At 36.9% G+C, this 19,428-nt stretch overlaps 1 protein-coding gene across 1 annotated transcript in view; it reads left to right on the plus strand.

Moving 5' to 3' along the window:
- The window catches only part of MRPS35 (mitochondrial ribosomal protein S35), a 42,743-nt gene that overhangs the window by 12,730 nt on the left and 10,585 nt on the right, over positions 1 to 19,428 (plus strand). The window contains exons 5-7 of the mRNA XM_050746752.1: positions 720 to 859; positions 10,348 to 10,457; positions 12,453 to 12,522. Of these exons, the coding sequence (XP_050602709.1) occupies positions 720 to 859; positions 10,348 to 10,457; positions 12,453 to 12,522 (320 nt within the window). The remainder of the gene's footprint in view (positions 1 to 719; positions 860 to 10,347; positions 10,458 to 12,452; positions 12,523 to 19,428) is intronic.

The following is a 19,428-nucleotide window of genomic DNA, read 5'->3' on the forward strand; positions in this document are numbered from 1 at the left end:
CAAGAAGGCATGTTCACAGTGCTTGGAGCTCCTGTTGTGACCTAGGTCTCAGACCCAATCCCACTTCCTGTCTATGCTGTCTTGCCCAGATATGAGGACAAAGCTTTCTTCTTTCCATTTAGCCCCCTTGGCACATAGAAGTCACACAGAAGAAATATCAGTTCTTACAAGAATCCATTTAAGGGCTTAGGCTTTTGTACCTGTTTGAGTTGAGGTTCTATTCAGCCAGATTTCTAAACGACTGTTAACTCCATCTCAGTTTCTTCTCAGGGCTCTTTGAGAGCTTTCAATTCCTTTCAGCTGATTTTTAGTAACCTTTAGTAATTAATATTATCTGTTACTTTTTTGAAAACAGTAATGCTCTGGGTACTATAAACTGTTTGCTTTTAGTTGGTACGGAGGAAGTAAACTGTCCAATAACAGATATGTGCAAAGCTTATAATCAGCTTCCATCAAGGCATAGTTCCCTTTTAACTGAAAATACCACTACCATCAAACCTGAAATATCCAAAGAATTCCCTGATTAAATTGCCTAATTTAGCATGTACCTAATAGGAAAAGGGATAAGGGATGATGGTATATATGTAAAGTGCAGAAGAGAATCTGTTCTTTCATGTGACCTGGCAATGATCTCAATAATTTGGTATTGTCTAGTAGTATGCATTACAATGAGAATTTACTTGCAAAAGTGTAATTGAAATTATTTCTTTTATTCTCAGATTTTTGCACTGAGTGGCCAGCCGCACTGGACAGTGATGAGAAATGTGAGAAGCATTTTCCAATTGAAATTGACAGCACTGATTATGTTTCATCAGGACCATCTATTCGGAACCCCAGGGCACGAGTAGTAGTCTTAAGAGTAAGAGTTTTTTTCGTTTTTTGTTTTAAATAAGAATCATTATAATACATTATTTAAAGATGTCTTTGGTGGCTGGCACAGTGGCTCATGCCTGTAATCCCAGCACTTTGGGAGGCCAAGGTGGGAGAATTGCTTGAGCCCAGGAGTTTGACACCAGCCTGGGCAACATAGCAAGAACCTATCTCTAAAAATAAAGAGAAAAGAAAAAAAAAATGTACTTGATATGTGTGATTATAAAACTGTAATATTTATCACAGAAATTTTGGAAAATACAAGTTTTAAATTATACGCCAGGCACGGTGGCTCATGCCTGTAATCCCAGCACTTTGGGAGGCCGAGGCAGGTGGATCACCTGAGGTCAGGAATTCGAGACCAGCCTGGCCAACATGGTGAAACCCTGTCTCTACTAAAAATACAAAATTTAGCCAGGCATAGTGGTGGGCACCTGTAATCCCAGCTACTCTAGAGGTTGAGGCAGGAGAATTGCTTCAATCCGGGAGGCAGAGGTTGCAGTGAGCCAAGATCGCGCCACTACACTCCAGCCTGGGCGACAGAGCAAGATTCTGTCTCAAAAAAAAAAAAATTATAAAATTGCCCATAAATCTATCATTTGTAACCACTGTTAACTATAGTAGCTCATTTTAGTACATACAGCCTGCCTGTGTGTATATTAATAGGATGATACCGTATGTGTTCAGCAGTCTCTTACTTAACAAGAATTAACCATTTCCCAATAATATTAAACATTCTTTAATTTTAATTTGAATTTTTTTGAGATGGAATCTGACGGGCAGAGAGCAGTGGCACTAACATAGCTCAATGTGGCCTCCAATTCCTGGGCTCAATTGTCCTGCCTCAGCCTCCAAAGTGGCTGGGGCTACAGGTGTGAGACACTGTGCCTAGCCCATTTTCCTACATTTTTTGTAGATACGGGGTCTCACTTTGTTGCCCAGCTGTTCTTGAACTCCTGGGCTCAGGTGATCTTCCCACTTCTGCCTCCCAAAGCACTGGAATTACAGGTGTGAACCACTGCACCCAACCTAATTTAATTTTAATGGCTACGTAGAATAACGTATAAATGAGAGACTGTTATGTACCAAGACAGTGTTTGAATCTGGTGGGTGTAATGTTGATCACTTCAAACTTAGCTTTTTTTCTGAGACTGAAGTGATATACAAATAATTTCATAATATAGATCTACCATAATTTATCTGTATTATGGAACCTTTAGGCTTTTTAGTGGTTTTCTTTATTAGAAAAATGTTTTTCTAATAAAGGGTTGTCCTCTTACTTTCTTGATGGTGTCCTTTTTTAAGCACAGAAGTTTTAATTTTGATGAAGTCCAATTTATGTAAGTCATATGCTGCATAATGATGTTTTGGTCAATGATAAACACATACACAACAGTGGTCCCAAGAGATTATAAGACTGTATTTTCACTGCACTTTTTCTATGTTTAGATATGTTTAAATACACAAGTACAATTGTGTTACAATTGTTACAGTATTTAGTACAGTAACATGCTGCACAGGTTTGTAGCCGAGGAGCAATTGACTATACCATGTAGTCTAGGTTTGTAGTAGTCTGTACCACATTGGATTGTGTAAGTAGGCAATGATATTTGTACATGACAAAATCACCTAGCCATGTCTTTGTCAAAAAATATTGTTAAGTGGCGCATGACTAAGAAATCATTGTCTTATTCAAGGTCATAAAGATTCACTCTTGTGTTTTTTCCTAAGAGTTTTATAGTTTTAGCTCTTACATTTAGATCTATGACCTATTGTTTGTTAATTATCATACAGTTGTTCCTCAGTATCTGTTTGGTATCGGTTCCAAGACCGCTTGCAGATGCTTAGATCTGCAGATGCCCAAGTCCCTGATGTAAAATGGCATAGTATTTGAATGTTGAATATAACCTAGTACGTCCTCCTATATACTTTAAGTCATTTCTAGATTACTTATAATGCTTAATACAATGTAAATGCTATGTAAATAGTTGTTATACTGTATTTTAAGAATATGTATTTTAAAAATTGTTGTATTGTTATTTTTTCTGAATATTTTCAATCCACGGTTGGTTGAATCCACAAATGTGGAACCCGTGCAGACAAAGGGCTAACTGCATATGGTGTGAAGCCAGGGTCCAGCTTCATTCTTTTGCATTCCTTTTGCATGTTGATCCAGTACCATTTTTGAAAAGACTATTTTTTCCCCTTTGAATGGTCTTGGCACCCTTATCAAAGTCATATAGTTACCTTTTAACTTTTCATTTGGCTACTTTACCAAATTCTCTTTTTTAAATTTTTTATTATGAAAATTTTCAAATGTATGGACAAGTAGAAAGAGGCTAATATAATAAATACCCATGCACATGGCATCTTGGTTTGGTAATTAATATTTTGACAAATTTGCTTCATACACATACATACACATCTAAGTACCTTAACATTTCTGACACCTAATGTTTCACACTAAAATACTTCAGTGTGTTATCTCTAAGAATTCAGATGTTTCCTATTTAATTCTAATACTATTAACACATGTAACAAAATTGTCAGTAATTCCCAAATATTATCTAAAATATCTACCCCACACTCAAATTTCCCCTATTGCCTTACAAAATGGTATTTATTAAGCTCTTTTATTTAAACCAGAATCCCGTCAAAGACCATTGTATTTGATAATGATGTATCTTATGTCATCTGGAATGGCCAACAACTCCACCTCCCTCCCTTCTTCCTGATGAATTTGACTGGTTAAAGAGGCAGGTATTTTATCCTGTAACATTTCCTACCTTCTGAATTGGCCCCATTGCATCTGGATGTCATTTACCATATTTCTTTATCTCCTGTATTTCACATAACCTGGACATTAGATTTAAAGGACTGATAAGATTCCAGTTAAATATGTTTGGCCAGAATATTTTATAGATAATGCTATGTATTTTATATTGCATCAGGGGCACGTAAAGTCTGGTTGCCTCATTCTTGGTATGCTGAAATTGAGCACTTGGCTAAGAAGCTGACAACCTAATCATTCCTTTGTGAAGATTTTTGTTGTTTTGCTTTTCCCTTGAACAAGTAATCTGTGGGTGGATGTCAAGCAAAATCATTATCCTTTTTGATCCTTGAAGTATATCTATCTTAACTTTGGCCAGTGGGAACTCTTTTAAATTGGTTCCTGTGTCCTTTTGTTACAATCCATTAGCATTTGAAAGTTTCTTTGTATTTTGACACAAGATGGTTCAGGCTCATTTTTATAAATTTCTTATTCCGGACCTGGAATCAGCCATTTCTCAAGGAGCCCTAATACCTGCCATTGGACAATGGTGTTTACAGACCATAATCTGGATGCTAGGACTTCTCAGTTGATTCTTTCAGAAGTTTCTCAAGAAATAATAAATAATGGTAGTTTTAATTCCCCTTTTCAAGTATCCATAGCTTGTTTTTTCTTTTTGTCTTCTGCATTAGATAAAATTTCTGAAATCACATTTCTGTAGTCCCTTATGCTGTTCCATACTTTGTCTTTGCCTCTAGTGTTTAACCTCAGGTATGAGGTATGATTTCGGTGAGATAATATAATGTTTATTATGTTAATGGTGTATCCTATTCTTAGATTACTAGCATTTATGAAATTACCTCCTTTGAATTATTGAAGTCATAAATTACATTAATAGGTTTTCAGTATACTGATGCATTTCTGAATCCTGGTCAGTTCATGGTGTATCATTCTTTTATTCTACCACTGATTTGCTGTGCTAGAATTTTACTTAGGATCATTTGTTCAGATGCCGTATTGCTCTGGAGAAATATGAGATCCTGCTGTTACTCACCTGGATCACGCCACGTGCCATTGCACTTCCAAGGGTCTGTCCTAGGAACTTCTAATTTAGTATTTGAAACCACTGTTTGTTTCCTTTGTCAAAGAAATTTGGTACACATGGCGTATCTTTTTCACACAGCAGTCATGGAGCAGTTACCTGATACACTTTTTTAAAATTAAACTTTTTATTTTAGTTTTTAATTTGCAGAAAGGGTTAATTTGCAGAAAGGTTCCAAGAATAGTAGAGAATCCTCTATATTTCAGACCTAGGTTCCCCTGTTGTAAACATCTTAAAATATACTATGGTATATTTGTCACAACTAGTGAATTAATATTGATACTGAATCAATATTGAATTTATTGTTACTGAAGTCCCTACTTTGTTCAGATTTTCTTAGTTTTTTTTCTAACACGCTTTTTCTGTTCTAGAATCCCATCCAGTTTACTACGTTACATTTAGTCATCATAACTTCTTAGGTTTCTCTTGGGTGTGATGTTTCTCAGACTTGACTTGTTTTTGATGACCTTAACAGTTTTGAGGAGTACTAGTTATATATTTGGTAGAATGTCTTTCAACGTGTTGTGTGTTTGGGGAGAAAAACCCCAGAAGTAAAGTGCCATTCTTGTCACATCATATCAAGAGTATAGGCTATTAAGATGATTTGTTTTGTTTGTTTTTTTGAGACAGGGTCTCATTCTGTCACTTAGGCTGGAGTGCAGTGGCACAGTCACGGCTCACTGCAGCTTCGACCTTCCCAGGCTCTGGTGATCCTCCCACCTTTGTTTCCCCAGTAGATGGGACTACAGGCACAAGACACCACGGCTAGCTAGTTTTTGTGTTTTTTGCAGAGATGAGGTTTTGCCATGTTGCCAGGGCTGGTCTCGAACTCCTGGGCTCAAGTGATCGTCCCGCCTCAGCCTCCCAAAGTGCTGGGATTACAGACAGTGAGTCACTGTGCTGGCCATGATTTGTCAGTGATGATGCTAATCTTGATACCTGGCTGAGGTAGTACTTGTCCATTTTCTTCACCGTAAAATTATACTTCCTCCCCTCTTTTCCATACTGTACTCTTTAGAAGAAAGTTTTACAATGCAGAGCCCACACTTAAGGATCAGGAGGTATGCTCCACTTCTTTGAGAAGGAAATGTCACATAAATTATTTACAGTCCTTTTATATGGCAAATTTGTTTGTTCCTCCCTATTTATTTAATCATTTATATCAGTATGGACTCATGGGTATTTATTTTATACTATGCGTCATAATCCAATAAAACATGTTTTTTTGCTCAAATTGTTCTGAGTTTAACCATTGGGAACTCTTTCCACTGGCTCTTCTGTTCCTTTGCCATGCTCCCATCATTTGTATTTTAAGCAATTACTTACTTTCTGGCACTACAAAGTGCTCTGGGCTCTTTCCCTGTCCCATTCCTAGAATCAACATTTCTCCAAGGAGCCCTGACTGATGTGCTTTTGATTGGTCTGGAGGGTGACTACTACCTCTTTGAGGTGCCTCCTGGGACCCTCAAAATATTAACTTTTATACTCTCTGTAGCCTGTATTTTAAGCCAGAATATTTGAAGTACACTAAAGAAATTTGTTGAAAATCTATGCAACCATTTTTACATTATATACTAGCAAATAAACAATCTTTAATTTCTATAATTAAAGATTTTCCTTTAATTTCTATAATTTTCTATAATTTTCCATTTTCCTCAGTGATATTGTTGATTGATTTCTATAATTTTCCATTTTCCTCAGTGATATTGTTGATTGATTTGTAGTTTTCTTTCTTTGCTGCGTTTCAGTATCAGGGTTATACCATTTTTAAAAATTTAATATAATTTTTTTTTTGAGAGAGTCTCGCTCTGTTGCCCAGGCTGGAGTCCAGTGGCACAATCTTGGCTCACTGCAGCCTCCGCCCCCATGGTTCAAGTGATTCTCCTGCTTCAGCCTCCCAAGGAGCTGGGATTATAGGAATGCTCCACCACATCCAGCTAATTTTTGTATTTTTACTAGAGATGGGGTTTCACCATGTTGGCCAGGCTGGTCTCGAACTCCTGACCTCAAGCATTCTGCCCTCCTTGGCCTCCCAGAGTGCTGGGATTACAGATGTGAGCCACGGCACCTGGCCTGTACCATCTTTATGAAGTGAATTATGAAGCTTTCCAACCTTTTTTATTTTGTAGAACAGTTGAAATATCACAACAATATACTAAGTTCTTAGATTGAAACTATTTTTAAATCACAAAGACAGTATATGTTTACTGTATAAAATTTCAAAAATCCCAATAAAAGAAAAAAAAAGAATTGAAAGTTCAGCCATGCTTGTATCATTCCACAGGTTCATATTTTTAAGAACATATTAAATGTTACCTATTTTTCATAATAATGTTAACAACCACAATCAACAGTTGTTGAGCTCTGTTGTGTGTTGAAAAATCTCTGAACTGAGAGTCAGAAAACCTAGATCCTCATTTATGTTATCCACCTCAAGTTTTGTGGGCCTCCGTCTTCGGTCCTAGAATTGACATCTGATGTCCCTACTGGTTCTAAGTTTGCTTATTTTATTTCACACAAAAATAATCTCATTGCTTTATTTGAAGGATGGCACCAGATTTCATTTCTTATATCATGCTTTGCCTCTTGTCCTCTGTGCCTTGTGCTAGCCTGTGATTGCTCCCTTGTACCCCTTCTGCTGACTTCACATCTGCCCTGCTAGACTCAGCACTCCACGTGCTGGCTGTTGAGGTTCAATGGTAGCGTCCTGGATGTGCCATGTAGTTCAAGGGTAAACGTAGGTCAAACAGATGAACTAAAACACATGCAGTCCAGTATGATTAAAGCAATCTTGTGAAGGTAGTCAACTGTTAGAAACTATTGAACATACTCACATTTTTTAATTCACAGAAAAAACATTTTTGATAGTCATAAAAGTAGTTTAGGATTAAAAACAACTTATATATAACTTTACTTCAAAAGTGCTTTCTTCTATTAATCTCATTTATTTCTGATAAAAATTCTGGAATTAAGTGTTCCCGAGGAAACAGTCTCAGGGAGGTAACATGATTTGTTTAAGGTAACATATTAAATGGCAAATCTACAAATCAAACCAATTCTTGTCTTTTATGTAATACCAGCATTCTTTAACCACATATACTTGCATGTAGAGAAAATATTTCACAAGTTAGATATTTATCAATTTATGTAGCTCTTTTTGTGTTAAAATGTAGGCATTTGAAGATATATATATATATATAAAAAAAACCAACACCTCCTGTGATTTGCAATATCAGCGTTATTTTGGGGATAATGTTAACAGTATTATATTGATTCTTTGAAAAGTAGCAATTGAGGGCAAAATACGTAAGTACTTTGAATTTGGTAAAAGACAGTGAATGCCACTCAGCCCAGGTTAAAGTATTAGCCCATATTAAAGACTACAATGTTGCAGTGCCTTTGAGTGCTACCAGGTGGCGTGAGTGCACCACACAGCTGTTGCTGAAATATTTATGATTTTTGGCATAAACTCCATATAGTTTTTGAACATTAAAATGTATGTTAATGTGAGTTTTAAATGAATGTGAATGTGATCTTACATTACATTGTTACAGTAATGACCAGCTTTGCTGCCTTTTTTTTGGACCACTTCTTATATAAAAAGCTACAATACTTTAAGCTTTTGAAACTTTTAAATTTATTGTTAAACATTATTATGATTTCATCGAAGGGAGGTTTAAAAAAAGCAAAATCATGACATTCTCACTATCCTAATGTAAAAACTATTCATTTTTCTCTCCTTACTCCCTCTGTATACATGCATATGTGCATATATTTGTGTATTCATAATCATAATAAAGGTATATTTTATTTTTTGTAAAAAATTCTTCATGTTTGTTTTAATCAGAGTATAAAATGGCTTATTTTATCTATCAAGTCAGTAACCTGGTGGTTGATACATTCTCTTTCCAGAAGACTGGTGATTCACATTGTCTAATTGAGAGTTAGTAGTCGGTATTCATATTACTTGAGTTATTTTTAAGAGTGCATTTGTATTTATCTATTTTCTCTAGTTCAAATACAAAATACAAAAATTTACAGTGCTTTGAAAAACAATATATCCTTGCTTTTAAAAATTTATGTATTCATTCCACAAGTATTTATTGCATGCATTTTAAGTGTTAAGCCATTGCCAAGAACAAGATAGACATCATTCTTGCCCTCAAGGGTTTCAATTCAGTGAGAAAAAAATGGGAAAATAAATAGGCTACTATACTTTGATGTCTTGAGGGAAGTGTACAGGGTTATTGAAGCTTCAGAAAACCAAACAGATTTCAAAATCCTATTTAGCCTTTTTTCTTCATATAGTTACAGCTCTTTTTTTATTCTTAGTGCTCTCCCTGGAAGATTAATCTTTACCTTATTTAATTGTATTCCGGTATCTAACCTAACCTATCTTCTTTTTTTTTTTTTTTTTTGAGTCTGAGTTTTGCTCTTGTTGCCCAGGCTGGAGTGCAATGGCGCGATCTCAGCTCACTGCAACCTCCGCCTTCTGGGTTCAAGCGATTCTCCTGCCTCAGCCTCCTGAGTAGCTTGGATTACAGGCATGTGCTACCACAACCGGCTAATTTTGTATTTTTAGTAGAGATGGAGTTTCTCCATGTTGGTCAGGCAGGTCTCGAACTCCCGACCTCAGGTGATCTGCCCACCTCAGCCTCCCAAAGTGCTGGGATTAGAGGCGTGAGCCACTGTGCCCAGCCTGTCTTCTTGTATCAAACATATTCATCTCTAGATAATACCTTTAGCCCATGCCCTTATTCTCTGCAAATTAAAAAGTGTGTTCTTTTGGTCTTGCACTTCCTAAAATATGTCTAAGGAAGACTAGGGTTGTGAACTGTCCCTTGAAAAGTGGAATCTGAGGTCAAATAAATTTGAGAATCATTGCATATTAACCCTACATTTTGAAATTTCAAGATGCTTATTAGCATATTATCTGTTCTAAGAAATACTACCTTAAAAAACCCAATTTACCTCGGCATTTCCTAAACATTTTCAACAGAAAGAGCCTTTAAAAAAAATTCTTCTTAGCCTGTGGGACTAGTGTTTTGAGAAATGTTGAGCTAAATGAATTTTTTAAGTGTTTCCTTCCCTAATGCTGTATTCCAGCTTCCATGAGATATCTGTAGCTTTTTAAAAAATCTTGTTGCAATGATACAAGTCTCATAATTGCATTGTAGAACTTGTTGTAATGATACAAGTCTCATAATTGCATGGTAGAAATTTCTTTAAGCTCTTATGTTTTATCTATTTATTTCTATATTCCAACTTTACTAACACTAATTGAGTTTAATTCTATTAGTGCTACTCATAAGCACCATAATTTCATTTATTTACCAGATAATGTCATTAGTTCTTTCAGGGAAGGCACTAATGCCCAGAACTTTCAAAGAGCTTCAAACAGTATGTATGTTCCCCTCCCTCTTTTTGTTTCCATGAGTAAGATCAGAGTTTATAATATGTCCCAACTGCTTGCTCTGTGTAGAAAGGAGTTTGAAAAGCTTTCTTTTTAGTGGATTTAATGTTAATAGGAATAACACTGCTACCTTTTTTTTCACTAAACAATTATATGAAATTATTTTTTCAAATAGCTTTTCTTATTTTTAAGGTAAAGCTTTCCAGTTTGAATTTAGATGACCACGCAAAGAAGAAATTAATTAAACTTGTAGGAGAGCGATACTGCAAGACCACGGATGTGCTTACCATAAAAACAGATAGGTAATGGAAAAACAGTTCAGCCTACTGGTCACATGAGTTTCCCCATTGTCTTTCAATTCCTTGGCAGTCCTTTTCAAAGAAATTTTGTTGAAGACGGGGGAGGGGGTAGCCTTTTCTTATTAAGCAGAGTTCTCTAATTCATAGTTTTAATGTCCTCATACTAGCCTACTATTGCCATGATCTTTATGCAGAGGCATGCTTAGCTAATTTAATGTTATTTTTAACCTTGATTTTAATATGTCCATGTATATAAAACTCAAGAGAGATATTAAAAGAAAAAAGTGTGATTTGCTAGTGATTAATGCTTAAGCAGGCTTTTATACATTCAAAGCATATAAAAATCTTATAGTTCAAAAGTAAAATTATTAAATGGTCTATGTGGAATTGATCAAAGCACATTTGTAAATAATCAAAATCTCAGAGCCAGGACAGATGTTTATAAAGGCAATACTAAATCTATCATATATGAATTTATAAATTGGGTCATTTCTATTTGAAGTAAAGAAAGGTTATTGGTATGTTTTCACTAAATGGCTATTTTATTTTTAGAATTATACTTTAGCTGTTTCCAAATTATGTCAAAATATAAAAGACCCACTTTTAGAGATAACTAAGTGGACCAATCTGCTGTCTTCCTGCCCGTCCCTGTGTGAAAGCATTTGGAGTTGTCAGTTTTGATTAGGTCTCATGATTCACAGTGGTGGGAAGAAGGAGCCTGACACATGCAGAGACTGCAACAGTGTGGAGGCAGAAACAGCCATGGGGCCATGGTTTGTGATTATTACCATATGGGAGAAAGTAGATTTGAACTATATTAGGAATAGTCCTTTTACTATCTTTAGATAATGTTGGCTTTTCTAGTTCATGCAACTTAAACGCCTTTAAAATGTTATTGTGTGAAATTCTGTGAGTATCCAATAATGTTGCTTTTTTTTTTTTTTTAGCTAGTTTTACAAGTCTTAGTGTATGGCTATGTTTTATGGTAATTATTTAGAGTAGAGGACTTAAATAAATATAAGTACAGAATAAGCAGTATAGTTGAAGTTATTTGTCATATGATGGTTTTATTTGATATTTAAAGAAATTGGAAGTAATTGTATCTTTCTGTGTATTGTTTCATTATCCTTAAAGCTCAATGTGTCATCTCATGTATGTAGACGTTTTACCTAATTTTAGGTTATTAGTTTCATTTTAAATACAGCAGCAACAGCACGGCATTGTATAGTGTAACTCACTTTTAAAAGAATCAGTGTAACTCATTTTTAAAAGAATCAGCTCTAGGAAAACCAAGGTTAACATCTATCATCTTTCTGTACCTACGTCTTATTTATATTTTTAAATTTTTTTAGAGATTGAGTCACTCACTCTGTCACCCAGGCTGGAGGTCAGGGGCACAGTCATAGCTCACTGAAGCCTTGAACTCCTGGGCTTATGCAGTCTCCTGCCTCAGTTTCCCAAGTAGCTATGACTACAGGTGTGCAGCACCATGCTTGGCTAATTTTTTAATTTTTGTAGAAACAGGGTTTTGCTGTGTTGACCAGGCTGGTCTCAAACTCCTAGCCTCAAGCAACCCTCCCACCTCGCCCTCTGGGATTACAGGCATGAGCTACCATGCCCAGCCCTATGTCTGCTTTGTAGGTGAACTCATCAGATATATTCATGCTATTTGGCAGATTCTTGGCACTGAGATGGTGAAGGGAACTTGGATTGGACACAATCATAGTAAAAGTAGCGTAAAGCTATTGTCATATACAAATAACTCCATTACTAATGAAAACAAAGAGATACTCGAAATAAAGTTAAAATAACACCAGTATTTAGCTTCCTCAAGTAATGAACTACAAAGACTATTTTTATTCCAAAAACAGTTTTCCTAAAGCAGAGAAGGAATATCTGAAAGCATTGTCTTCTGTATTTAGTATATTGCATATTTTGCAAATTATTCTGTATAGTGAGTTTTTAGAATTTTGACTTCTCCCGCTTTCTCTTTAATAGGTGCCCTTTAAGGAGGCAGAACCGTGATTATGCAGTGTATCTACTAACAGTGTTATACCATGAGTCTTGGGTAAGTGTGTGTGAATATTTAATGATTTTGTCAGTGTAATTTAGATGATGTTAACCTTTCAAAATACTCTGTGTGGCAAGTACTCAGTTGAGTATTTTGTGAACTGCTAAATAATCTAAGTATGTATGAAATGTCATAGGTAGCTTCTACTGACTTTAAAAGTGAAGTAGGATTTGAAATACGATTATTCGGTTCATCTCAGGACCTTGCTGAAATCATATTCCTAAAATGCCTTGAAACTTCAGAGTTTTTGACTTTGGTTTTTTTTTTTTTTTTTTGACTTTGGGTGAAAGTTGTTAGCCATGAAGAGAATAATAATTATTGTATAGTTTGAGAATTTATAATTCATCCTCTTTAAATTGCAGAGCAAAACTTTATAGAAAGGTATTTTAAATGTTTATTGGAATTTTTAGTGAACACATAACATTTTGTGTGAACATTTGACTGTTATACATTAGGGACAACTAAGGGCAGTTAATTATAGCTTGAATATTCTTTATCCAAAATGCTTGGGACCAGAAGTGTTTCAGATTTTAGGTTTTTTCAGGTTTTGGAATATTTGCATATTAATGTATAATGAGATACCTTGAGGATGGGACCCACGTCTAAACAGGAAATTCATTTATGTTTCATATACACTTTATACACATAGCCTAAAGGTAATTTTATACAATATTTTCAGTAATTGTGTGCATGAAACAAAATTTGACCATGCTCCATCACATGAGATCGGGTGTAAATTTTCCATGTGTGAGTCATATCCGTGTTCAAAAAGTTTTGGATTTTCAAGCATTTCAGATTTTGGATTTTCAGATTAGGAATGCTAACTGTATTTAAATAGTATTAAAAATACTCGAGTCTGAATGTATGGAGTTTTCATATAAGTATATACATTTATAAGGAAGATTTCACTATGTCTGAGCAACAGCTCATCTGATTTGAAGTTGGTAGCTAATATGTTTAGGTAACTCAAAGTTTGAAATAGTAATTTTTAAAATTAAAATAATTTTAGGTATGCATTTGAATTAAATTTTTTGTGCCTTACCCAACACAGGGGAACTCAATAGCATTTCATACTAGGAATATTCAAAGGAATAAAGATAGCTGGAGAAAGGGGTCATGTTCTTTAGAAAGGACTTCATATGTCAATGTCTACAGAAACAGTGAAAAAAGGAAAAAGTAAAGAAAAATTGAAAAAGATAAATAAAATTTTTCATATGGAAGAGGGTTTACATTTGTTTTTAATGACTCTTAGAGATACAACAAGGTAGAAATAATAGTAAGACAGAGACAGACTTCAGTTTACTAAGTGAGAACTTTTTTTTTTTTTTTTAAGTCTTGCTCTGTTGCCCAGGCTGGAGTGCAGTGGTACAATCTCAGCTCACTGCATCCTCCGCCTCCCAGGCTCAAGTGATTCTTCTGCCTCAGCCTCCTGAGTAGCTGGGACCACAGGCATGCACCACTACCGCCTGGCTAATTTTTGTACTTTTAGTAGAGACGAGGTTTTGCCATTTTGGCCAGGCTGGTCTTGAACTCCTGACCTCAGGTGATCCACCGACCTTGGCCTCCCAAAGTGCTGGGATTATAGGTGTGAGCCACCATGCCCAGCCCTCCCAAAGGGGAACTTTCTAAGAGAGCCACCATAAGATGCAATGAGCTACTTCAATAGGTAGAAGACATTCTGTCCATTGGCCATTTAGTGAAGATAGGCCAAAAATGTATGCTCCCAGAATAGGTAGTTAAATTCCATGGCCTTTGGAACCTCCTTTCAGCCCGAGTTACTGTGATTCTGTGAGTACATGCAGCTGTTCTCTAAACTGCTCACAGCTCTTCCTTCATGTTATGATAAAAGAGTTTTAACACAAGAGGATGAATGGAAAGTGACAGAAAAAAAACTTGGTTGGGAGATTAGTAAATACAAAAAGTAGCTGGTAAGCTCTTCTCTTCTTTACAATTATTTCCATTATCATAATTTATCTGGATTTTCTAGTTCTGGCTTTAGGAACAACATCAGAATAGCAGTTAATCTCTCTTTCCTAACAATTGATTTTAGAAATGCCGTTGACTTAAGATAATTAAGTTTCCTTTTGAACCAGCAACAGGGCTGAAATAGCTACAGTTTTATGGCTGTTGCTGCTTAAAGAGTTAATAACGAACAATAAATACAACCCGTTTTGACTCTCTTATTTTGCCAGTATCTTATAAAATGAATTTGCCCCAAAGGAAATGATAGGCATAAATTCAGTGGAAGCTGATTTATGGGATTCTTTCTGTGGTTCCGCGACTTAGAATCCAAACAGGGTTGCCTTCTGGATTCACACAGAAGCCTTTGATCTTTAATGCTAATTACTTTGATGCCAGAATAAGTAGCCACATCCAACTGTCCAAACAAGCATGCTTGAAGAATTCTATATTAACATTGTTTCTTGGTCCTTTCTAAACAAGTACCATCAGTGAAGAAGATTTTGAATACAGATGAGCTGTGAAATTTTGCAGAGCTGCTAGAAAAAAAATTTTATTTAATTGAAATTCATTTTCTCTCACCAACATGGAATTCATACTTGAAATTGATGTTATCACCTGTTATTTAATCAAATAGAGAGCCTCTTTTTAATCCATTGCTTGATTTTTTATAGGCTAGTGTCTGAGCATTTAATATCCAAATACATGCTTCCCTCGGCTTTTTCTTTTTTTTCTTTGAGACAGGGTCTTGCTTTGTTCCCCGTGCTGGAGTGCAGTGGTATGATCATGGCTCACTGCAACCTTGGCCTCGTGGGTTCAAGTGGCCCTTCCACCTCTGTCTCCTGAAGAGTTGGGACTAAAGGTGCACGCCACCATGCCCAGTTAATTTTTGCTTTTTTTTTTTTTTTTTTTTGTAGAGACGGGATTTCACTGTGTTGCCCAGGTTGGTCTTGAACTCATAGGCTCAGGCAATCCATTCACCTTGGCCTCCCAAAGTGTTAGGATTATAGGCATGAGCCACTGTGCCCTGCCTTCCCTTGGCTTTTTAACCTTCCCCTAGAGGTTACCTCTAAGTAGCACTGAGGGGAAAGTAGCTGGTATTTTTATGTAGCTTGTAGTACTGAAATCCCTCTGGAGAAATGATCATCTAGACTCTGGTAGAAGGATATTACTGTTATATACTATTCAAAACAGTTTACTATAGAAGTGTCAAAGTAGACTTCAGTAAACAGACATCACAAAGCGTAAGCTTCAGGCATAAAGGCTTAGTAATACCTCAAAGAATAATTATTTCAGTGCTGGGAAGGTTAGATAAGAGTTGCATATTCACTGGACCATGCATTTATCCTTCAGCAGTTTAAAGAAGCAAGGAGGCTGGGAGCACTTTCGGAGGCCGAAGCAGGCAGATTGCCCAAGCTCAGGAGTTCGATACCAGCCTAGGCAACATGAGGAAACCCTGTCTCTACTAAAAATACAAAAAATTAGCCTAGTGTGGTAGTGGGTGCCTCTAGTCCTAGCTACTCGGGAGACTGAGGCATGATAATCGCTTGAACCTGGGAGTCGGAGGTTGCAGTGAGCCAAGATCGCACCATTGCACTCAGTCTGGGTGACAGAGTGAGACTCTGTCTCAAAAAAAAATAATAATAATAATTTAAAAATAAGAAGCAAGGAGAGTTGTAGAGATTTGGTTTCCTATTTTAGTATTACATATTGTTAGCATTGGAATACATTTATAACCCTTGGGGCCAGACAGACATGGATTTGAATTCCAGGGCCATTACTTAGTACCTGTGTAATAGTCAGCCTCTGACTATTTAATCTCTGAGGTTCAGTTTTTTTCCTAAGGATTTTTGGATGGATCAGGGAGAATTCGCATAAAGTGTCTGACAAATAGTGGGCTCACCATAAGCGTCTGTAAATATTGTTAATATTAATAATAAAATAAGGAAATTTTTTTCTTAGAATTTTAAATTCATGGTTTCCCAATTTCTGTTAATATATACAGTTTACATTTAATTTGGCGGAGTTTGTACAAGTAAAGTCAGATCTATACTCTTCAGGATGTGTATCCTACTCACAATTCGACGTAATTGATGATAACACAACTTCCTTCATTTTAACTTTTTAGTGATTTTTTAAAAATTGAAACCTTCCGTAAATGATTGGGTTAAGAAATGATTGAATCATTTTGCAAAGTGACTTACACAAAAGATAAGCACAAATACTGGGAAAGAGAAAAAAACACTTGCTTTAGAAAAGTTAGAGATCTGAAATCAAATTTCAGAGATTCATGGATGATGCTGATATTGAATTACTAATGGTTGCTTTTTTACATTTTAAAACTTCAGCTATATTATTTGGATTTCATGATAGTCTTATTGCCAGAACTGTATCTAGCTTTGTAATAAATTGGTTCTGAAAAGTCATGTAACAAGTATTTCTAATTTAGCCAAGCAGTGTTGCACTCCTGTAGTCCCAGTTTCTCTGGAGTCTGGGGCAGGAGGATCTGTTGAGCCCAGGAATTCGAGTCCAGCTTGGGCAAGTAGCAAGATCCCCCACCTCTAAAAATAAAAATTAAAAAAGTCTAAGTTGGAGAATTTTATACTTACTAAGAGTTCATTTTAAAGGGGACATTATTACAGATACTTCTGATAAAAATGAATACTTTTGCAGAGCCATAATCACCACTTCATCTGTCAGATGTATGAGTTCATTTTGATTGTGTATGCCTACACACCTGCATTTCCACTTGAGAATGCTTGAGCAATGTTTGTTACGTTGTTGTTCTCTTTTTGCATTCAACAACTATTTAGTTCTTGTGTACAAGATATGTTGCTAGGTGCCACTATCAAAATGAATGACCCCCTGCCTTAGGTACCTTGATTTCTGGAAGGAATCCGTTGATTATAATATAATCTGTTGAGTTTAATGGAAGTAGGAACACAGTGCTGTGAGAGCCACAGACAAGGGTTAACTCTCCCTGAAAACATCACAGGAATGATGATGGGTTTTAGAAGATGAATAGAAGTACGCAGTACAGAGTGGGTGAAGAACTTTCTAAGCCTTGTGAGTTTAAAGAGCAGGCAGAAGTTTGGTGTAGCAGGGGTATAGAACTGACAGGGCTGGCCGGGCGCGGTGGCTCAAGCCTGTAATCCCAGCACTTTGGGAGGCCGAGAAGGGCGGATCACGAGGTCGGGAGATCGAGACCATCCTGGCTAACACGGTGAAACCCCGTCTCTACTAAAAAAATACAAAAAACTAGCCGGGCATGGTGACGGGCGCCTGTAGTCCCAGCTACTCGGGAGGCTGAGGCAGGAGAATGGCGTGAACCCGGGAGGCGGAGCTTGCAGTGAGCTGAGATCCGGCCACTGCACTCCAGCCTGGGCGACAGAGCGAGACTCTGTCTCAAAAAAAAAAAAAAAAAAAAAAAAAGAACTGACAGGGCCAAGAAAGGAGGTGAAGCTGGCAGTAAGTCAGAGACAGGCTGTGAAGCTCGTCCTAGTGCTTATTTGCAAAATGTAGATTTGTAACCAGAGGGCAACATTGAGCTGATACAGTATTTTACTAGTCATTTGAAAAAGTGCTTCTCACTATTTTTGTTTTATTTTATTTTGGGGGCTTGTGTGTGTGTGTTTTACTAGATAATTTTAGAAGTTTATTTTCTCTTTGGAGACTGAGTTTTGCTTTATCACCCAGGCTGGAGTGCAGTAGCGCAATCATAGCTCACTGCATGCAGCCTCTACCTCCCAGGCTCAAACGATCCTCCCACCTCAGCCTCCCAAATAGCTGGGACCACAGGCAAGTGTCACCATGCGGAGCTAATTTTTTTATTTTTTGTAGAGATGAAGTCTCGCTCTGTTCACCACACTGTTCTCGAACTCCTGGGCTCAGGTGATCCTCCTGCCTCTGCCTCCCAAAGTGCTGGAATTACAAGCGTGAGCCACCACATCTGGCCCCCTCTGAGTGTTTCACTGTTCATGAAACAGTAAACCATCCTGTGTCAAATGTCAAGTGCACGTTCGTTAAAAATGTTGCCCAGCAAATGTTGGCTGGGCACGGTGGCTCACGCCTATAATCCTAGCACTTTGGGAGGCTGAGGCAGGTGGATCACCTGAGGTCAGGAGTTTGAGACCAACCTGGCCAACATGGTGAAACCCTGTCTCTACTAAAAATACAAAAACTAGCTGGGTGTGGTGGTGGGCACCTGTAATCCCAGCTACTTGGGAGGCTGAGGCAGGAGAATGGCTTGAACCCAGGAGGCGGAGGTTGCAGTGAGCCGAGATGGCACCACTGCACTCCAGCCTGGGCAACAAGAGTGAAACTCCGCCTCAAAATAAATAAATAAATAAATAAATAAAATAAAAACGGCAAATGTTTATTAATTGTCTATTTGCTTTGGATATGAAGGTTAATAAATCGTGGGAAAACCATTGTCTCCAATTGAGGAACACTCTAGTGGGAGCAAGGAGGTATAATAATAAATATCACAAAAGTGTTAAGATTATCTTAGTTTGAGCTATCATAACAAATTACCATAGACTGAATAGCTTAAACGACAGAAATTTATTTCTCACGGTTCCAGAGGCTGAGGAGTTGATCAGGGTGCCAGGATGGTTGGATTAGGGTAAGGGCCCTTCTCCTGGTTTGCATATGGCTATCGTCTTACTGTGTCCTCACTTGGTGGAGAACAGAGAGAGAGGAAGGAAATTCTCTCCTCTCTCTGTCGTATTGAGGATTGGAATTCCAATATCTGAATTTGGTGGGGGGACACAAACATTTGGTCGGTAGCACAGGTTGTATAATTTACCATTTCATGTTTAATTCTTCTCTACTTCTTCATATGTATCTTTCAAGACCTCGACCTGCTTTGAGGCTGTTAGTGTTTGTCTGACTTCCGCTTTGTATAGATAGCAAGTTACTCTGTTGTATTTTATTTTCTATGCT

This window comes from Macaca thibetana, chromosome 11 (genome assembly GCF_024542745.1).
Source record: "Macaca thibetana thibetana isolate TM-01 chromosome 11, ASM2454274v1, whole genome shotgun sequence".
NCBI classification, from domain to species: Eukaryota; Metazoa; Chordata; class Mammalia; order Primates; family Cercopithecidae; genus Macaca; species Macaca thibetana.